We start from the raw sequence: 18,304 nt of genomic DNA on the forward strand, positions 1-18,304 counted from the left end.
AGCACATGTTTGCTCCTTATCTATTATTTTATCTAATATATCTGTTAATCTATTCATTATTATTTTTGCTAGTTTGTATGCTTCTATGTGAATATTCTTCGACGTTAGAAGAAACCCTGCCTTTACCACTAGTCGGCACTGTAGGCTCTAGTCAACTAGTCGTGAAAAAAATGGAGGTAAACGAGGTGCTGCAAAATGCTACAAAACACGTCTGACATTCTTATGTATGGCAGTACTTCAACGAAGATGTAACCAACTCCACAGTGAAGTGTCAGTTGTGTACAGCTGTACTGAAGTACAATACAAATGCAATGCACAACCATCTGAAGATGAAACACCCGCTGCCGACAGCTAGCACTAGCAGTAATGCTAGCACCAGTGAGCAACGGACCGGCGTCAGCACTGAACAGAGGCAAACGAACAGCAAGAAAACACGGGTCAACAGTGATGCGGATGATGAGCTACGGGATTACTGCCAGCGGACACCGCATATCCCCACAATGGATAATCCACTGGAGTGGTGGGCAGAAAACGTGCACCGCTTCCCCCGCTTTCGAGGAGCTACCTGGCTATTCCAGCCACAAGCACCCCGAGTGAGAGGGTTTTTTCCCTGGCAGGCAACACTATCACCCGAAAGCGGTCAAGCCTCCTTCCCTCACATGTCGATGCGTTGGTGTTCAAACCAAAAATATGGAAAGGTGGACGTTATCGTGGAGGACAGCAAATAAAGTGTTGCGCACTGGATTTACGTGGCATTTATGTAACAAGAGTTTTTTGCTGTCGATTTTGGTGAGTCCAGTTACTGTTTGTTATTTACTCAGCCATGTAACACAAATTAAAATGCAGTGTTTAATGTTACTGTATGAGTTCCAATATAAAATACAGTTGTACACCTCTCTTTGTGTGTCTTTATTATGACGTAACGACTAGTCGACTGCTATTTTGAAAAACGTGTCGACTAGTAAATATTGGTAGTTGTGAAACTGAGGTTACCTACTGTAACCCCAGCTTCTATGAGTAAATGGCGCAGCCCTCTAAGGCTATAGCTATTGGGTAATCCCCCTGCGCCCCCGCGCAGCACTGAAACACTTGTAGTCCACGCCCACCCGCAAGGTGGGCCCCACCCTCGGGCCTCCTTCCGGTATAAATAGGAAGGTGGCCCGGCAATCTGCTCCCATACAACATAACTTTTCTTCAGCTATTCGTAGAGCCAGTGGGGCCCCGCACTTAGAGGGCTGCGCCATTTACTCATAGAAGCTGGGGTTACAGTAGGTAACCTCAGTTCTATTTCGTATATGGCTTCGCCCTCTAAGGCTATCGCTATTGGGTTAAGGGCGAAGCATGATGTAGTCTGCGCCCCACTGGGTCCGCCCGGCACTAGAAGCACAGACATACCTGCTCAATAACACCCCCCTGCCTGATGTGCCATGCGTAATGGCTCATCACCGTACCTGGAACATAGCAAACATGCCTATCTTCCCGACGGGGTGAAGGCTGGGAACAATACATACCGGCCGCTGTGAGAAAGTAGAGACGAAAGTCCCACCTCGTCCTGCGATCGTAGTGGGGGAACAGCAGCTCTCTGCGTGCAGACAGGCAGGAGAGCGCACAGCTGGATCCCTGACGTCACTCACTCTGACCAGGCACTCCGTACAAAGTGTGTTAGAGGAAAAAGGAACATCCCTCAGGGGAAATGGGCCGCTCTCCGCGTGCCAAAAGGCAGGAGAGAGAGAGGCGCACAGCCGGCTCCCTGACATCACTCACCCCGACAGGACACCCAGTACAGGGTGTGTCAGAGAGGAATGGGAGACATCCCTCAAATAAAAATGAATAAATGAACAGGGGGAAGACCAAGATGCAGCCGTGCAAATATCTTCCACTGACATTCCTCCGTGCAAAGCCGTGGAGGAGGAAATTCCTCTGGTGGAGTGCGCCTTGATGTTCTCCGGGGGCTCCACCCCAGAGGAGACATATGCCTGTGACACAGCCTCACACAGCCAGTGTGACAGCCGTTGTGCAGACAGAGGTTGCCCGATCGAGCGCTCTCTATAGTGCACGAACAGGCACTGAGAACGGCGCCAGGCCGCCGTGCGCGCCACATAGCAGGACAGCGCGCGCACCGGCCAGAGGAGATGAGATGTGGCTTCTTCCTCCGATTTATGAGGAGGCGGAAAAAACCCATCCAGGGTGATCACTCTTGACCTAAAAGTGCTTGTGATGACCTTTGGCATAAAGGCTGGGTTAGGCCGTAGCACAGCCGAACTGCCATCTCCTTGGATCCGGAGGCATGACGGGGCCACCGAGAGAGCGGATAGATCACTCACCCTTTTTGCTGATGTTAGAGCCAAAAGCAGTACTACTTTGGCTGATAACATTTTAAGGGGAACCTGCTCTAACGGTTCAAATGGGGCTTTGCTTAGTGCTCGTAACACCAAAGCCAGCTCCCACTGAGGCGCCAGTGCGCGTGACACCGGTCTGAGTCTTCGTACCCCTTGCAGAAAGCGTTTCATCACGGGGTGACTGAACAACGTCCCGGCTCCGAAACCCACGTGACAAGATGATATGGCAGCCGCATATACCTTGATTGTGCTGAAAGCCAAATTCCTGTCCAACAACAGCTGGAGGAATGACAGCACGTGAGGCAGGGGGCACGTAGTGGGGTCCAGGCTTCTTTCTACACACCAGCGCTGGAACGCTGCCCACTTGGCTGTGTAGGTCGCTCTGGTAGACGCGGCCCTGGCGCCCTGAATGGTGCGTACAACATCTTGAGAGAGACCCAACCTCTCTAAGTGTTCCCGTTCAGGGGCCATGCCCATAGGCGCTGGCCTATCACTGGGTGACTGTAAATCGCTCCCTCCACCTGCGAGAGAGCGTCCCCGCGCCACGGAATTTCTCACGGTCTGCCTGACAGCGTACGCTGTAGGCATGGAAACCAGGAAGCGCCCGTGCGCTCCGGGGCAATCAGGATCACTGACAGCCCCTCCTCCTGCACTCGGTCCAGAAACCGGGGAATCAGCGGGACTGGGGGGAAGGCGTACAGCAGTCCCCTGGGCCATGGACAATGTGCGAACGCGTCCACCCCTAGGGGGGGAAGGTCCCGCGCTGACAGGGAGAACCAGAGGGTGCATTGCGTGTTCCCGCGTGCGGCGAACAGATCCGCCTCCGCCCTCCCCAACCGGCTCCAAACCTGGGCGATCAGCTTGGGGTGTAGGCTCCAGTCCTCCTGGCGAGGGCCTCCTCTGGACATGAGGTCTGCCCCTTTGTTCAACTCGCCGCGCACATACAGTGCTCTGATGGAGAGTAGGTGCGCGCGCCCAGATCAACAGCCGTCTGGCTGTGTTCAGAAGCTGCGCTGAGCGTACCCCGCCCTGGCGATTGATGTAGGCTGCCGCGGCTCTGTTGTCTGTGCGAATCAATACATGTTGATTCTGCAGCAGCGAGGCAAAATGCTGAATTACTCTCCGTACGGAGATCAATTCCAGCACGTTTATGTGGAAGGATATGTGAGCCGGCCACTGTCCCCCCACTGCCTGCGACATGCACGTTCCTCCCCACCCTGAGAGAGATGCGTCTGTGAACACCGAGATGTGTGACGTAACTCTGCCCAGGGCCACACCCTCTGACAGGACGTGGGGACTTTTCCAATAGGTTAAGTCTGAACCCACGGACAGAGGGATGACCACCATGCGCCTCCTCTGTCGCACGGGGTCGATGCGTAGGCGAATAAACCACCTCTGGAATCTTCTCATGTGAAGGAGACCCAGGGGAATCACCCCGTGGTCGGCTACCATCATGCCGAGCAGCCGCATCACGGAGAGGGCTGTCACCACGCTGCCGGGTGTGACGCGTCGAAGGAGAGCTGTCAGCGTCTCCACTCTCTGCCGTGAGGGTCGCGCTCTCATGCGGGCTGAGTTCAATTCCACACCCAGGTAAACAATACTCTGGGAGGGAAGAGGACAGCTCTTTTTCCAGTTTATCATGAAACCCAGCTTTGACAGATGCGATATGAGCTGTACCGTCAGTAAAGCCACTTCCTCCCTGGAGCGAGCCATCAGCAGCAGGTCGTCCAGGTAAAATAGTACTCTCATCCCTCCTCTGTGTAGCGGCTGCAATGCCGTCTCTACACACTTCGAAAAGGTGCGAGGAGCCAGGGAATAACCGAACGGCAGACGGTTGTACTGGTACGATATTCCCTGGAATGAAAACCGCAGGAATTTCCTGTGTTGTGGGATGATGGGTACGTGGAAGTATGCATCCTTTAGGTCTATAGAGGTGAACCAGTCTCCCTGGTGAACACACTCTAGCACCCTTTTGACCGTCAGCATGTGAAACGGCCTTTTCATTATTGCCTCGTTGAACGCTGACAGGTCGAGGATGGCTCTCATTCCCCCCGTCTTTTTCGGGATAAGGAAGTAGCGGGAGTAATATCCCTGATTTTCTTCCCCTCGGGGAACCCTGGAAATAGCCTCTTTCAACAGGAGTTCCCGTAGCTCTGCTTGGAGCACCCGACACTGTTCCCGGGATGACAGGCGTGTCTCCTTTATCCCGTTGAACTGTGGGGGGGGGGAGGCGAACTGCAGGGTGTACCCTCTGCTGATCAGCCTGCTCATCCATCTGTCCATCAGACACACGCGCTGCCACTCTGAGAGCGGGCGCATATGCTCGAGATGTGTTGTGGTTGTCATGACGACGAGCCACGCCAGAGCCCTCGCCGCCGCTGCCCGTGAGGCAACCCAAGGTGGGCCTAGAGCGAAAGGGCTGTGAGGGGGCCTCCACACGCTGCGTTTCACTCCGACTCTCATCGTGAGGCGCGTACACGCTCAGAGGATGAGTAGAGGTGTGTGCAGTAATATCCACATGAGGCGTTACCACGGCGCTCATGGGCTTATTGTGACCTTGTGTAGGTGGCAGATCTCGGACAGAGGAATGCCGCGAGGTCTGTGGTTTAATAACCGAAAAGTTATAACCATCAGGCCCCCGCAGCGAACCCCGCTGCCTACTAATCAACAGATTGGAGGCAGCTGGCGTAGTTACTGCGCTCTGTAACTTATTAACCGATAGATTAAAATGTGCAGGCTTTTGTAACGAACCCTGCTGGCTATTAACCGATAGGTCATAGGCAGCTGGTTCACCCAGAGTGGGGGATATGTGAAACCCATTTGAAACTGACGACAAAAGGTTGGAAATTAAGCTTCTTTTATTTCCTTCACACTCCCCCCCAAACCGTCAGGGCCGGCTCTGCTTCCTCGGCGGCTCTCGTGGAGCAGACGACGAACGGGAGTACTTTTCTTTTTTCTTTTCTGGTGGGGGGGCGGAGGCTCGGGACGGTGCCCCTGCCGCCGCCGACGGGCGAGTCTGCCGCCTCGGCTGTCTCTCTGCCTGCCGCTGTGGCCGGGTTGGCCGCTGCTGCTGCCGCTGGTGCCGCTGCGGCTTCGCCGCAGGCTGGAGCCAGCCAACGTGCTGGCGGATATCATCCGCCTGCTCCGCTGCCGCTTTCATGGCCTCTACCATGGCCAAAAACTGGGGTCCGAACAGCCCTTCCGAGCTGATCGGAGCGTCCAGCAAGACCTTCCTGGCCCGCTCTGTAACAGCCGCCTGTTGCAGCCAGAGGTCGCGCTGGATCTGCGTCATCCACGCTTCGATCCTCGCCTGGGAGACAGCCACGGACGCGCACAGCGTGAGCGCCGTGCTGGCCGCCTTGCCGATCTCCTCCGCCTCCTCTGGAGCCACGGTGGTGGACTGCTCCACCAGCGTAACCACCGAGTTTGCCAGCAACGCGATGTTGTTCGCTGCCGCAGACGCCTGAACCGCACACTGGTGCGCCCGGTCAACCTGGCGGTCGACATACTGATCCTTGGGGGAGGCCAACACAGGGCGCCGTCCGGCGACCAAGTTGGCCTGCTTAACCCCAAAGAACGCTGTCAAGTTCTGCTCCAGAGCGGGGGTGGTTGCGAAACCCTCGTCAGTGAATCCCTCCACCTTAGTGAAGGGAACAAAGGTGGCCACCGGAGCCCTCAGGGTCCTCGGGTTCGCCGCAGCCCCCTCCTGGTACCTCCTAATGGCTGGGAAGCGCGGCCAGATCGGGTCACTCCTGCCCGTCTGAACGCGGGAAAAAACTCCGGCCATGTCATCCAGAGCTACCTTTTCCCGTCCTAGGGGAACGAGGAGACCCTTGCAGGCTGCCGCCTTGCCGATGATCTCCGGCAGCTCCAGCATGATGCCCCCCAACGCCGGCAGTGCCGTGGCAACGGAGAAGGGGACCGCGTGCTCGGCCGCCATACCCGTACCTCGCTCCGACCCCGTCTCCCCCGTCCGGGGGAGAGGGGGGAGGGGAGAGCCGCATGGCGAGCCATGGAGGGAAACGGGGTAGGAGTCGTCCGACTCCTGCCCACCACTCGGCTCCAGAAACAGGCTGTCGTCCCTGTGCTCCTGGACTGGCCAGTCGTCCTCCTCAGCCGCGGCAGCTAGAGCGTCCGCTCTTCGCTGCCTGTCGGCTGATGGGAGACGGGCACAATGCGAACACGCGACCTGCTGGTTGAGAGCCGCGTACGCGTGCTCTGGCCCCAGACAGGATTCGCATATCGCGTGTAGATCATAGCTCATGATGTACCCCGTTTTACATGAGGGACAATCACGGACACAATTGTTGTTCATGACTCTAATTCCTTTCCTGTGCTTCAGTACTCTGACGGTTGCTGAAGAAAAGAGGGCAGATTGCCGGGCCACCTTCCTATTTATACCGGAAGGAGGCCCGAGGGTGGGGCCCACCTTGCGGGTGGGCGTGGACTACAAGTGTTTCAGTGCTGCGCGGGGGGGATTACCCAATAGCGATAGCCTTAGAGGGCGAAGCCATATACGAAATAGAACCCCTAACACACACACACACACACACACACACACACACACTAGGAATGTGCATCTCCATCACTGAGGCCGATGCGATGCGCATCTCGATACGTTGCAACGATACGATACATTAACGATACCTTTGAAACACCAGGCGATGCGATACGATACGATTCACCCCTGTTGCGATACAGTTCGATACGATTTGATTCAATATTATGCGATTCGGGGCGATACGATGCGATTCAACACGATGCAAAAATAATGATACTTCAATATGGTACGACAGAGGATTTTTGTTTTATTCCTTATATGCAGCAAATCATACATTAACAAAAAAGTGCTTTACATATTTGGTACTGCACATCCCATCATGCCGTTTATTTTTTTACCTTTAAAAGCTCTCCAGAGTACAATTGTATAACACCTCACAGTTAAACAATGTAAGGATGCATTGCTCATGATTAACAATGTGCAAATAACAGCTACCATAGAGCAATGCCCATACAGCCGCCAGCCTGATGTGCTTAACACTCAGAGGCTAACTCACCAGTGAGCAGAAAGCAGTGGTTTCTATCTGAACAATAAAGAAAACAAATAACCTTTCACAAACAGGTATTTCATAACTGCTTACAGTAAGGAAGACATTAAAATTATTATTGGCCGTCACAGGCTGCTGTAAGCTAAACACCTCTCTGACAGAACACCTCACTGAGTGATTTAACTCATATGTCTCACTTTCAGGTTTCTCTTTTCAGCCGCAGACCCCACGTCGCCTCTTTATGTGCGTCACTAAGTTCCTCGTACTACTTGTGTACTTTAAAGCGGCTCGGCATCGTTAACAATTTGCGAGTGATTTTTCAAGTTGACCGTCTGTAGTAATAGTGCCGCGCACATATACCATCAGGACGTTACTGATGGGGTGCGGCTGCGGAGTGATACTGTGTGTATGCAAGTCCGCATCTAGGACAGATCTATGTATCATGGCTTTAGACCTGTTAAGTAATAAAGATACCTCATACAAAGGTCTACGCATACCTTATTACTCTCCATGACCTGCGGTCAACTATATAGCATAAATGACTATTACACCGTCTTTCTTGAACAATCCGAAGTGTTGCCAAACGTTTGATTTGTAGGTATTTTTCGGTGCGCTGTGTTTCTCTTTCTCCTCAACTTCCGTGTGTGTTGATAACTGATACTCTCGTTCTCCGTAGTGGCGAAGCAAATATCAAAGATCGTCTCTGCTGAGCGTTGACAAGATGAGGGGATTTTATATGAATGAATCGTTTTTTTACCGATGCAAAGACGCTACGCAATCGATGCATCGCTAGTTCAACCCGGTTCAACCCAAACTGTAGCCGATGTGCACTCTTTCAACCGGTGCACTCGCATCTTGAACGTTTATGCCGGTGCACCGATGCGAATCGGTGAATCTTAGCATCTCTAACACACACACACACACACACACACACACACACTTCTCCGCCTCATTCTGTTTTCATTTACTCGTTCGTTATCTGAACAGCTTCAATCTTGTAGGCTACTCACTTCGTTTCTTGTAACCCTCGAAAGGGTTTTGGAGGTTGATGCCTCGGTGAACGTGAGTTGTTTGGCTTTCTTGTCCGCAGCAGCAGAAAGCATTTTCGAATGTTTGAATGAATCAAAGTGGGTCGTCACCGTCGATTTTCTCTAAGACTTACGGCCCTTACACACTACAGCTTCGACAGCTTCAAAAACGGTTTCCAACGCGTCTGCCCATTCACTTTGAATGGGGTGACGTCACGTTGCCTCGCTTTTTGCCGAACTGAATTGTGGGTAGCAGAGCGGAGCTTTCCTGGCGTTTCAGGCTGCAAAAGTTGAGCCAATGTTCAACTTTTGAAGCTTCTGAAGCTTTCGGTGGAAGCGTCAGCCAATCAAATCATATGCCAGTACAAGCTCTAGCCAATCAAACCGCTGCTTGTGTGTCAGGGGCGGGAGATTCATTTGATTGGTTGTTGGTCGAGCTTCAGATACGCCCGCCGGCAAGCTTTTTTTGAAGCTGCCGTGTGGACGGGCCGTTATGCTCCAACACACAGTTGCACGGGGTGCAGAATAGTTTCCCCCCACTTTTGTGAAAGACATCGGGGTACTGCTTTGCCCGGTCTTTAGCAGAAATGTTCGTCTGTAAATGAGATGGATCAGATCTTTTCATCTTGGTGTTTTCTCTCTCGTGTGAGTTCCACACGTTCACTCTACGGTGTTGTTTACCTTCTGTCAGCGCCGTATAGACTGAGAGTTACGTCATCTCCGTTCACTCCAATGGACCACTTTTTTACAGCAATGGCGGATCGTGGAGCCTCTCAATCGTTCCCCGGAAGTTAGCGCCAAGGCTAGCAGAGCTGTAGAGCAGTGGTTCCCAAACGGTGTGCCGCGGCACACTGGTGTGCCGTGAGGCAAGTCCAGGTGTGCCGTGGGATTTTGTGACAAACATACGTTATTATTGCAATATACAACTACACAAAAATAATTATTTTTTTATTTACTATATCAGTACTTTGTATGCACACATTTCATAATACAGAGGCAAACTCTATACCTAAAAACGATTATTTAAAAAATAATCCTCACAGAACCCCGTATTCCGCTGTTAACGCAGTTGCGCAGGTGGGATTTATAAGACTGTGACACATCAAAGGCTGAAGGACAATATTAAAACTGAGAAACAAGCAAGCGGGAAAATGGAGCGCTTTCTTGTGCGGAGCAAACCAGCAACCACCAGTGTAGAGACTGCCGACAACCCACCACCGAAAGAGAAGAGAAAAAAAACTGTCAGCAGACAGTACCATGACAGTTATCTGTCTTATGGCTTCATTTGGACCGGGGATGTGAACAATCCTCAGCCCGAGTGCGTCGTCTGTCGGGAGAAGTTAGCTAATGATAACATGGTTCCAAGCAAGCTGAAGAGGCACTTGGAAACCAAACATCCCGCCCATGTTCACAGTAACTTGGACTACTTCAGAAGAGCGCGGGATCTGAACCAGAGGCAGCAAGGACGTTTGTTGGATTCTGTGAAAGTGTCTGATAAGGCAATGGAGGCGAGTTACATGCTAGCGGAGCTCATTGCAAAGCAGAAGAAGCCTCACACAATAGCGGAGACACTCATCCTCCCTGCTTGCAAAATACTTGCAGGTGTCATGCTGGGTCCAGATGCCGCAAATGAGCTATCGAAAGTGCCGTCGTCTGATAATACGATCAAAAGAAGAATCGACGACACGTCCGAAGACATTGAGGAACATTTGGCAGAGAAACTGCAGGCGAGCGGCAGATTTTCCCTCCAAATAGATGAATCTACGGACATCAGTGGGGCTGCCCAACTTCTGGCAAACGTCAGATATGTTGATGCTGACTCCATCAAAGAGACATTTTTATTCTGCAAAGAAATGGAAAGCCACACCACGGGAGAGGAAATATTCAGGGTAACTAATGACTATTTTAAAGAGAACAGTCTGACCTGGAATATGTGCGTCGGTCTTTGCACAGATGGTGCGGCGAGCATGACGGGGAGAGTGAAAGGATTCATTGCTAAGGTGAGGGCACAAAACCCACATATCGTGACAAACCACTGCATTCTGCACCGGGAGGCATTGGTTGCCAAAACCATGCCCCCGGAGTTGACTGAGGTGCTGAATCAGGCCGTGCAGATGGTGAATTACATAAAATCAAGGCCCCTGAAATCTCGCCTCTTCTCCCAGCTGTGTGCCGAGATGGGAGCCGACCACCAAAGCCTGATCCTGCACACAGAGGTACGTTGGCTGTCACGGGGGAAAGTCCTATCCCGTCTTTATGAGCTTCGGGAACAGCTTTTGGAGTTTTCAGGTGAAAACGCTGTCCCACATAAAGACAAGCTCGCGGATGAGAGGTGGTGCGCCAGGCTGGCTTACCTCGCAGACATATTTGGGCATCTGAACGAGTTAAACGCCAAGCTTCAGGGAAGGAATTAAAACATTTTATCGTCCACAGATAAGATTCGGGGGTTTATGGGCAAACTTCTCCTGTGGCAGGAGGCTTTGGAGCAGGGCTCCATGGACATGTTCCCGCTGACATCAGCTGCGCCGCAGGCAGCTAAGGAGCGCGCTGTGTATGCGGAACACCTTCAGACCTTAAAAGAGAGGTTTGAGCAGTATTTTCCACGTGTGGCTGACATCGAGGACTATGACTGGATCCAAGACCCATTCCACCAGGAATCCTCCACAGAGAAGCTCTCCATGAAAGAGAGAGAGGAGTGCGCAGAGCTCCGTGTGGACCGCACACTGAAACTCAAATTCAGTGAGCTCCCACTGGATCAGTTTTGGTTGGCTTCTGCATCGGAGTACCCAAGCATCTCCCACCACGCGATTGAGCAACTACTTCATTTTCCCACTACCTACCTGTGTGAGCTGGCGTTCTCTACTCTGACTTATATGAAGAACAACAGCAGGTCACGGCTGTCTGTTGAACAGGACTTGCGAGTTGCCCTCTCTTCAGTGCCACCGAGGATTAAAAAAATCTGCGCGCCCCGACAGGCACATGTATCCCATTAATCTGTAAATAGGCAAATTTTAAAATAGCACATGTTTCAATGCTGATTGGTGAAATGTTATATTCATAATTTGTAGTTCAGGACCATGTTTCCTTGCATTGACAGTTCTCTGTGCTGAGTTTCTGCTGAGTTTCCGTTGCCTCATTTTTAATTTTGTGACCTGTCTGGTTTAAATGAGGGTGTTGCTGCTTTGATGAAGCCTAATTTGCTAAAGTTTAATAAATTATATAATATATATATTATATATATAATATATATAATATATATATATATATTTATATTTATAAATTAATTTAAACATTTTTTCGTTAATAAATATTTCATGAGTAATATAGTTGTCTTTGTCACATTTTATTTGCCATTAGTAAATAAGTATGCACATTTACAGATATCTTACTTGATATGAGTGATAACACGTGTTATAAGGGCTATTTTAGGGTAGGTGTGCCTTGAGATTTTTACTTGTCCTTTGGTGTGCCTTGGGCCCAAAAAGTTTGGGAACCACTGCTGTAGAGTTGCAGCATAATAGACCGTTCGTGACGGACTTTTAAAGATAAGAAGAAGTTTAAAGATTTATATTGTGGATATTATCAGTACATCTGATTCAAATTAACATGTGTACTAAATTAGTTGATTTAGGGAACGTTTACAGATAACAGATAAAGCTAGGATTCCGGATCAAGTTAGCAACACACGTTGAACAGCCTTTTAATTGTAAATTCCGTTCTCTTAATGTCTTTTCGTCCAACGTTGTTGAATTAGAGAAGAGGGTCTTCTAAAAGGGATTGTATGCGGGGGTGGAGGGAGTTAAATATTAGATAAATATAACTTTGGTGCGTGTAAGAGTGAGTGTTTTTAGCAGAGCCATATTGTGTCCTTGTGATTATGTTGATTATTACCTGTCTGGGACTTAAGTGAGAGTGAAAACACAAGGTAAGTTTAATACTACTGTTTTATATAAGTAAGCATACTAAACATGTATTCTATCACTGTATTATATAAATAATCTTGTTAGTAACCTACTGTATGGCAGGTGGAGGGGCAGTGATGTTACAGGTGGAGGAGCAAAACTGCAAGACTGCAAACTCACAAGACAGAGAAATCAAAGTTTGTTCTCCAGAGAAGAGGTTGATTTCACTTCATTTATTTCATATTTTCTAAAGATGTGGAAATGGCAACAAAAAAAAACTTGAGAGCTGCAACCAAGACAACTGTAACAACATGAGTAGAGAGCCACCAAGGTTTTTCAAGTCCATCTCTTACTCCATTTTGCCAACCCAAATGTCCAGGTACATGACGGGACAGCTTGCTTGTTTTTGTTGTTTGCGCTCCTCTGGCTTGGTGCTGGCAGGTGGAGGGCAGTGATGTTGGCAGGTGGAGGGGCATTGATGTTACGGGTGGAGGGGCATTGATGTTAGCTGTTACACACCAGGCTCAAACTTAACACATTGCATCCTTCTTTGCAGTGTCCTTAATCCTGGAAGGGGAATCTGCAATTCCTGCAGAGTTTTGTAACCCGTTGGTCCGCACGCAAAGCGAATTTTTAAAGCCTTCTTAATTGTCTCATTGCTCCATTTCATCCCCTTTGTGGTGAGTCTGCCTAATGCCTTAGGTTGGTCTTTTGAAAACGTTTTCTTATATTTGTTGTCCCTAATTTTCATTGTTTTCTTGAGAGCTGCATTTTCCTTCCTGATTTTTCTTAGTGCAGACTTTGCTTTTTTGGTGATTCCTTCTTGGCTCTTTAATTTTCTCTTTAATTTTTTTAATAGATCTGTTTGACTGGCTGCTGGTTCCCTCGTATGCTGACTGGCTGCTGGTTCCCTTGTATGCTGACTGGCTGCTGGTTCCCTCGTATGCTGACTGGCTGCTGGCTGAGTGGGTGGTGTCCACCCTCCCTGTCTCTCCTCACTAGCCATGTCCTCTCTTTCTTCACCCTCACTTTCCTTTCTCTCAGTCTCCTCATCCCTTCTTCCCTCAATCTTTGAGACTAATGTAAGTAGAAGACATGGCACTGTAAATTTTCGAACATTTAAAATATTATACCACTTAAAAATAAGAAATATGACTTTTGTTACTAAGAGTTCATACTTATTATACCTGTGTCACCTTTCACACTATAGCTGTGATCTTGAGCTATGGGCTTGGTAGATACAGGTCCCGGGGTGAATCGTGGTGCAGGGGCCCTTCTCTTTTTGACCACAGGGCGATGCACGAAGATGGTGGGTATAGCCTCTGCTCTCAGCCTAGTCTTGCCCTTTTTTGTCTTGACAAACTGGTCTGCATCAAAATGTGCCTGCGGAGTGACTTGAGGTTACTTCACACACAGAACAACTCAGTTTTGTCTGCCCACATACATATTCCATAGTGGTTGAATACACAGTATTAGGAAACACTTTATACTTACTGGACATGTTATACTCATTACATACTTTATATAAAATATGACCAAGAATGTGAGACAACTTTATAGAAATTCATATCACATCTGTTACTGATGCCATTTGTCATACTTTGTTAAACTCACAAATAATAAAGTTCCATAACTTCAGTTGGGAACAAAGACCACACCTTATCTCCCCAAGGCAATTTCCCATCCAATAGGTGTGCTATATAGGTGTGTATAACCCTTTCTCCTGTCTGTTACTCCCTCTTTCAGCACAAGAACCAGAGGGGGATTCAATGGAGCCTGAATACCTGCATTGAGACCCTCACCCTGCACCCTGAGTCTCAGCTCTGTGTTTTTCAAGCCTTTCCCTTTTTTTTTTTTATTAAACAAAACATTAAGCTTTCCCAATGGTGTGGTTTTCGTTTTGTGAAAAAGTGCAAATGCAGTGTTTGTATATAATATCCTCACATATTTTTTTGCTGTTGGTCGTGAAATTGCTCCTGCTGACTTGAGCAAGCCATTTTTTCCTCCGCTCTGTGTCAGTGGGGAAGCCGTACATTCTTACTCCTTTCTCGGAGCGATTTGAGCATCCCCAGGCAGCACAGCAAACCATGGTGGCGACTAGGAGGCAGCACAGCAAACCAGGACAACACGGAGGAAAAGGCACAGACAAACTGCATGATTTGCTATTCAATGTTTATTGAATTCCATGTATTTGCAATGGATGTTCCTAAAACAACACATTTAACATCATCATCATGCTGCTGCTGCTGCTGCTGCTGCTGCTGCTAGTCCTTTGATAGTCACCTGTTGGTCTCCTGTCCTTTCTGAAAGCCATAAAGATGACATTAGTCATTTAGATAACTTGTGTCCTCAATTACCATGGGATTACTGAAACTACCATGAATTTAAGAAAATTGTAGAAATTAATCTAATCTGAATTTTGAAGCATTCCTTTAGATCTCCTCCCTCTAAATATATCAAACATTAGAAAGTGATGCTCCTGACTACCATACAAGTTTAAGAAGATAATATTGGTTTTAAAGAATTCAAAGCTATAAACAGCAACAGGCTCTTTAACCAAGGCACTGTTAGCTTAACATGTAAACTAGTTGTTCACACTAATCCTAATATTATCACTTAATATTAGCTAATTCTATTTTATTTTTTAAAACATATTGATGTAAATGCATACACATATCAATTTGTTTTATAAATATTGCAAATCAAAACCTTTATTCACTAATAATTACCAAAAATCGTAGTTCTATCTCCTGTTATCAATGCATTCACATTGCCTGCCATGACCTTCCGGGGAACGATCCTCGTCTGCATGAACCACGTGACGATAACCGTTTTTGGACTTCCGCTGTCGTGACTCTTCTATCTATACGGCGCTGCCTTCTGTGATGCGCGAGCTGATGACGTCACGTCATCATCATCACTACTTCACGAGTTAACTTTTTTTTTTCTCAACTTTGTGTGGAAAAATGCTGGGATTATGCAGCCTTTTGATAAATATGCGGCAAAATCTGTGCCATTTTGCTGATTATGCGGTAAATTGCCTTTTTCTGGGGGGTCTAATATTATTACATTGAAAAAAAGGAAATGTTACATTAGTTTTCTGTATTTGATAAACAAGATTTAGAACAGTGTTTAAACCAGGGGTGGGGAACCTCCGGCCTCCGGGCCGTATACGGCCCACGAGACCATTTGGTACGGCCCTCGAGGTAATTTATAAACACACGCAAAAAAAGAAAAAAATTCAAGAAATCTAGACCGCAAAATAATTAAACAAGCTTGTTTTTCCTGACCAAGGTCAGGGTCCTTGAATACAACACGAGCCTAACGTGTCATCACGTGGCATATGTCTCGTCTGACAGGAGTGTAGTTCTAACAGAGAGCACCAGAACGCGGTTCCGGGCCGGGACTTCACAAATTGCAATACCCATAAGGAGCTGTACACATGCCGCAGTTTTTGCGTGGCTGTGTCTTTAGTTGAAAGCCCAGTGGCGATCTGTTCATCTGTCATACTGATCATACAGTCAATAACGTTGTTGTTATTAGCATCTGGTTAGTTAGCTATGCTAACGAATATAAGAAGCTTTCTCTCCAACCAGTGAGGTAAAGGCACATCTTTATATGATCATTATAGTTATAGAAAAATAAGAGAATAAAGTAAACAGGTATACAATACTAATATGACAATAAAAAAAAGTTGTTATCAATAAACAAGAATACAGTTTAAAAGGGAAGTGATTTGTAAAATATCCATAAAGAAAAAAATCTGCTTACAGTTCTGTTTCATAAGGGTGTTGAGAGATGTATCCATAGATCTCTTCATGTTGCTCTCAAAGTGCACCAGATTGATGCTTTTAACCTCAACATTTAAACAAAATCTTCCTGGTGGTGCATGCCCCCCCCCCCCCCCTATTTAAATCATGTCCACATGGATATGAAACTAAATACATTTGCAAACATCTTGTGTCAATATCTTTCTGTTTTGGTGGTCATGCCACAGTGCATGAATGCGCGGGTCATGGTTAAATATCTGGATTAAGAGGTTGCTCTTTCTTTACAAAGCATGAAAGAAACGCGAAATGAATGGGATGTTATTTGAGTTTTTTAAGCAGACGTTGAGTTCAATAATTTGTACGGCCCTCGAAGGATGTTGTAAAAATTGAAATGGCCCTTGAGAGGAAAAAGGTTCCCCACCTCTGGTTTAAACCATTTAAGCCCCATGCCCCCGGTACCGGGGGCAAAAAGCAACATCTTGCAAGAAACAGCGTCTGAGGGCTTCTTAACATTTAACAAACTATGAATGTGTCATACCCACTTAACGGGAAGAAACCCCGCTATCAGACAATATTAATAATTTTTAGCTAAACGCAACACAAGGGTCATACCAAGCCTCTGAATTAGCCCTGAGCGAAAAAATTCTAACGCACTTAGCACATAACTCACGGTAGAGATACCTTATTACTTATCGGATCTGAACAAACAAGATATCAGCTAGCAAACTGAGATTCCACAGATTCTAGGGGTAAAAGTATCATCACTGAGCGACCAAAACTCGCGGCAGGGGAAGCAAACCCAGACAACACACAACGTAGCTTCACAGGACCAAAGCGGAAAATAAGACTTACCGTTGCTGTTTTCTGATCAAAAGTTGTGTTCAATGGCAATAAAACACATACAACACTGCTGAAGGTTAATCCAATGTGTCTGTGTCACTTTGAAATGATTACTGATAATCCATCTTCATATTTATGTCAATAACGGAGATTTCATATTAGCTGCTACGAGAGTGTATGACAGCTTCCGGTTCTGGGCATTCTGGCTACACATCACTCATTCACCAATGGGTAATGTTTAGATGGATTTTAGGAACTTCCCCTCGATTCTATTGGTTCTAACGGTTCAAAAGAGGTGTCAATCATCTAAATCAACCGAGGGGTCCAGAGATATGGAAAATGCACCCAAATATTTTTTTCAAAATCTCTCTAAAAAGGTAAAATGTCACTTGTTTTGCATCAATCCGGATATATTTTATAGTTTGGATCCCTAAGGTTTTAGTTTCCGATCCCATCATTCAAGGGTGGTTTTCACTATAAGCAATGTTTTTTTTTTGGACGGACACTATAATTGACATTTTTTTAACAATGTTCAATCTGAATTTACTTTAAAATAAAAAAAAAATCTATATTGATTCTGACTTTTCTACATCCAACTCAAAGGTTTATCATTGCTTTTAGAAAAAGATTATTAATTTACCCTTTAGAAGATATAGTCATTTGTTCTGGGAATGTCATTTTCGAGCCTGAGACCTGCAAAACAGAAGTTGATGGGCTTATTTTTCCTGAATATAAAATATATCTGAGATAATTAATTGAATCATACTGTATCAGTGATAACTGTATGAGCTTGTATTTCAGATGTGAATGTGTGCACTGCGTACCGAGTGCTGGAAGCCAAAGAGCACCAGTTGGATCTGGTTGATGGAGGTGGCAGGCCCAGTTCTACGGGGGTGCATAAGGGTGCACCCTCAGTTGAGTCATAATGCACCCTCATTAGAAAAATGAAAAGTAAAAAAAGAAAAAAAATGAAAAGTGAAAAATATGAGGGGAGAGTGGGGTAAGTTGAGCCATTGTTTAGTTATGATGTCCTCTAAGCAAGGAGAAATGACACATATTAAAAATGAAAACACACACCTATAATTCAGGATGTCTCCTATCAATGGCAATGATAATAATTAATATTTGATCAAGGGCAGTGAAAATATTACTTCTTAAAAAAAAAAAGTCTTGTGGCTCAACTTGCCCCAGTGTAGGGGTAAGTTGATCCAGGTCAGGGGGTAAATTGAACCATTGTTCAAACCTGGGCATACCTGTTCAAACCTGGACATACCTACAACACATCTTAAAGGTAACGATAAACAATAAATAACAAACCAAATACAAGCTTAGTTTTTCAAATATTTTTTATATAAATTTCGATTGAATTGATTGATT

General features: G+C 47.0%; 2 protein-coding genes and 1 long non-coding RNA gene across 13 annotated transcripts in view; 2 read left to right on the top strand and 1 right to left on the bottom strand.

Moving 5' to 3' along the window:
* The window catches only part of map3k15 (mitogen-activated protein kinase kinase kinase 15), a 158,340-nt gene that overhangs the window by 73,093 nt on the left and 66,943 nt on the right, over positions 1 to 18,304 (bottom strand). The window lies entirely within an intron of this gene.
* Positions 9,229 to 11,596, top strand: LOC307026264 (zinc finger BED domain-containing protein 5-like). Its single transcript, XM_079661537.1, has 2 exons — positions 9,229 to 9,251; positions 9,292 to 11,596. The coding sequence occupies exon 2, from the start codon at positions 9,567 to 9,569 to the stop codon at positions 10,827 to 10,829; it is 1,263 nt and encodes a 420-aa protein (XP_079517663.1). The 5' UTR covers positions 9,229 to 9,251; positions 9,292 to 9,566; the 3' UTR covers positions 10,830 to 11,596.
* Positions 12,313 to 14,196, top strand: LOC307026267. Of its 4 annotated transcripts, XR_013804368.1 has the most exons (5): positions 12,313 to 12,340; positions 12,423 to 12,696; positions 12,874 to 12,997; positions 13,177 to 13,399; positions 13,528 to 14,196. It is a non-coding gene; the product is annotated as an uncharacterized lncRNA (long non-coding RNA). The 4 variants fall into 4 exon arrangements; XR_013804366.1 differs by having other exon boundaries at positions 12,874 to 13,399; XR_013804367.1 differs by having other exon boundaries at positions 12,874 to 13,399; positions 13,556 to 14,196.

The sequence above is a fragment of the Notothenia rossii genome, assembly GCF_949606895.1.
Source record: "Notothenia rossii genome assembly, chromosome: 12".
NCBI classification, from domain to species: domain Eukaryota; kingdom Metazoa; phylum Chordata; class Actinopteri; order Perciformes; family Nototheniidae; genus Notothenia; species Notothenia rossii.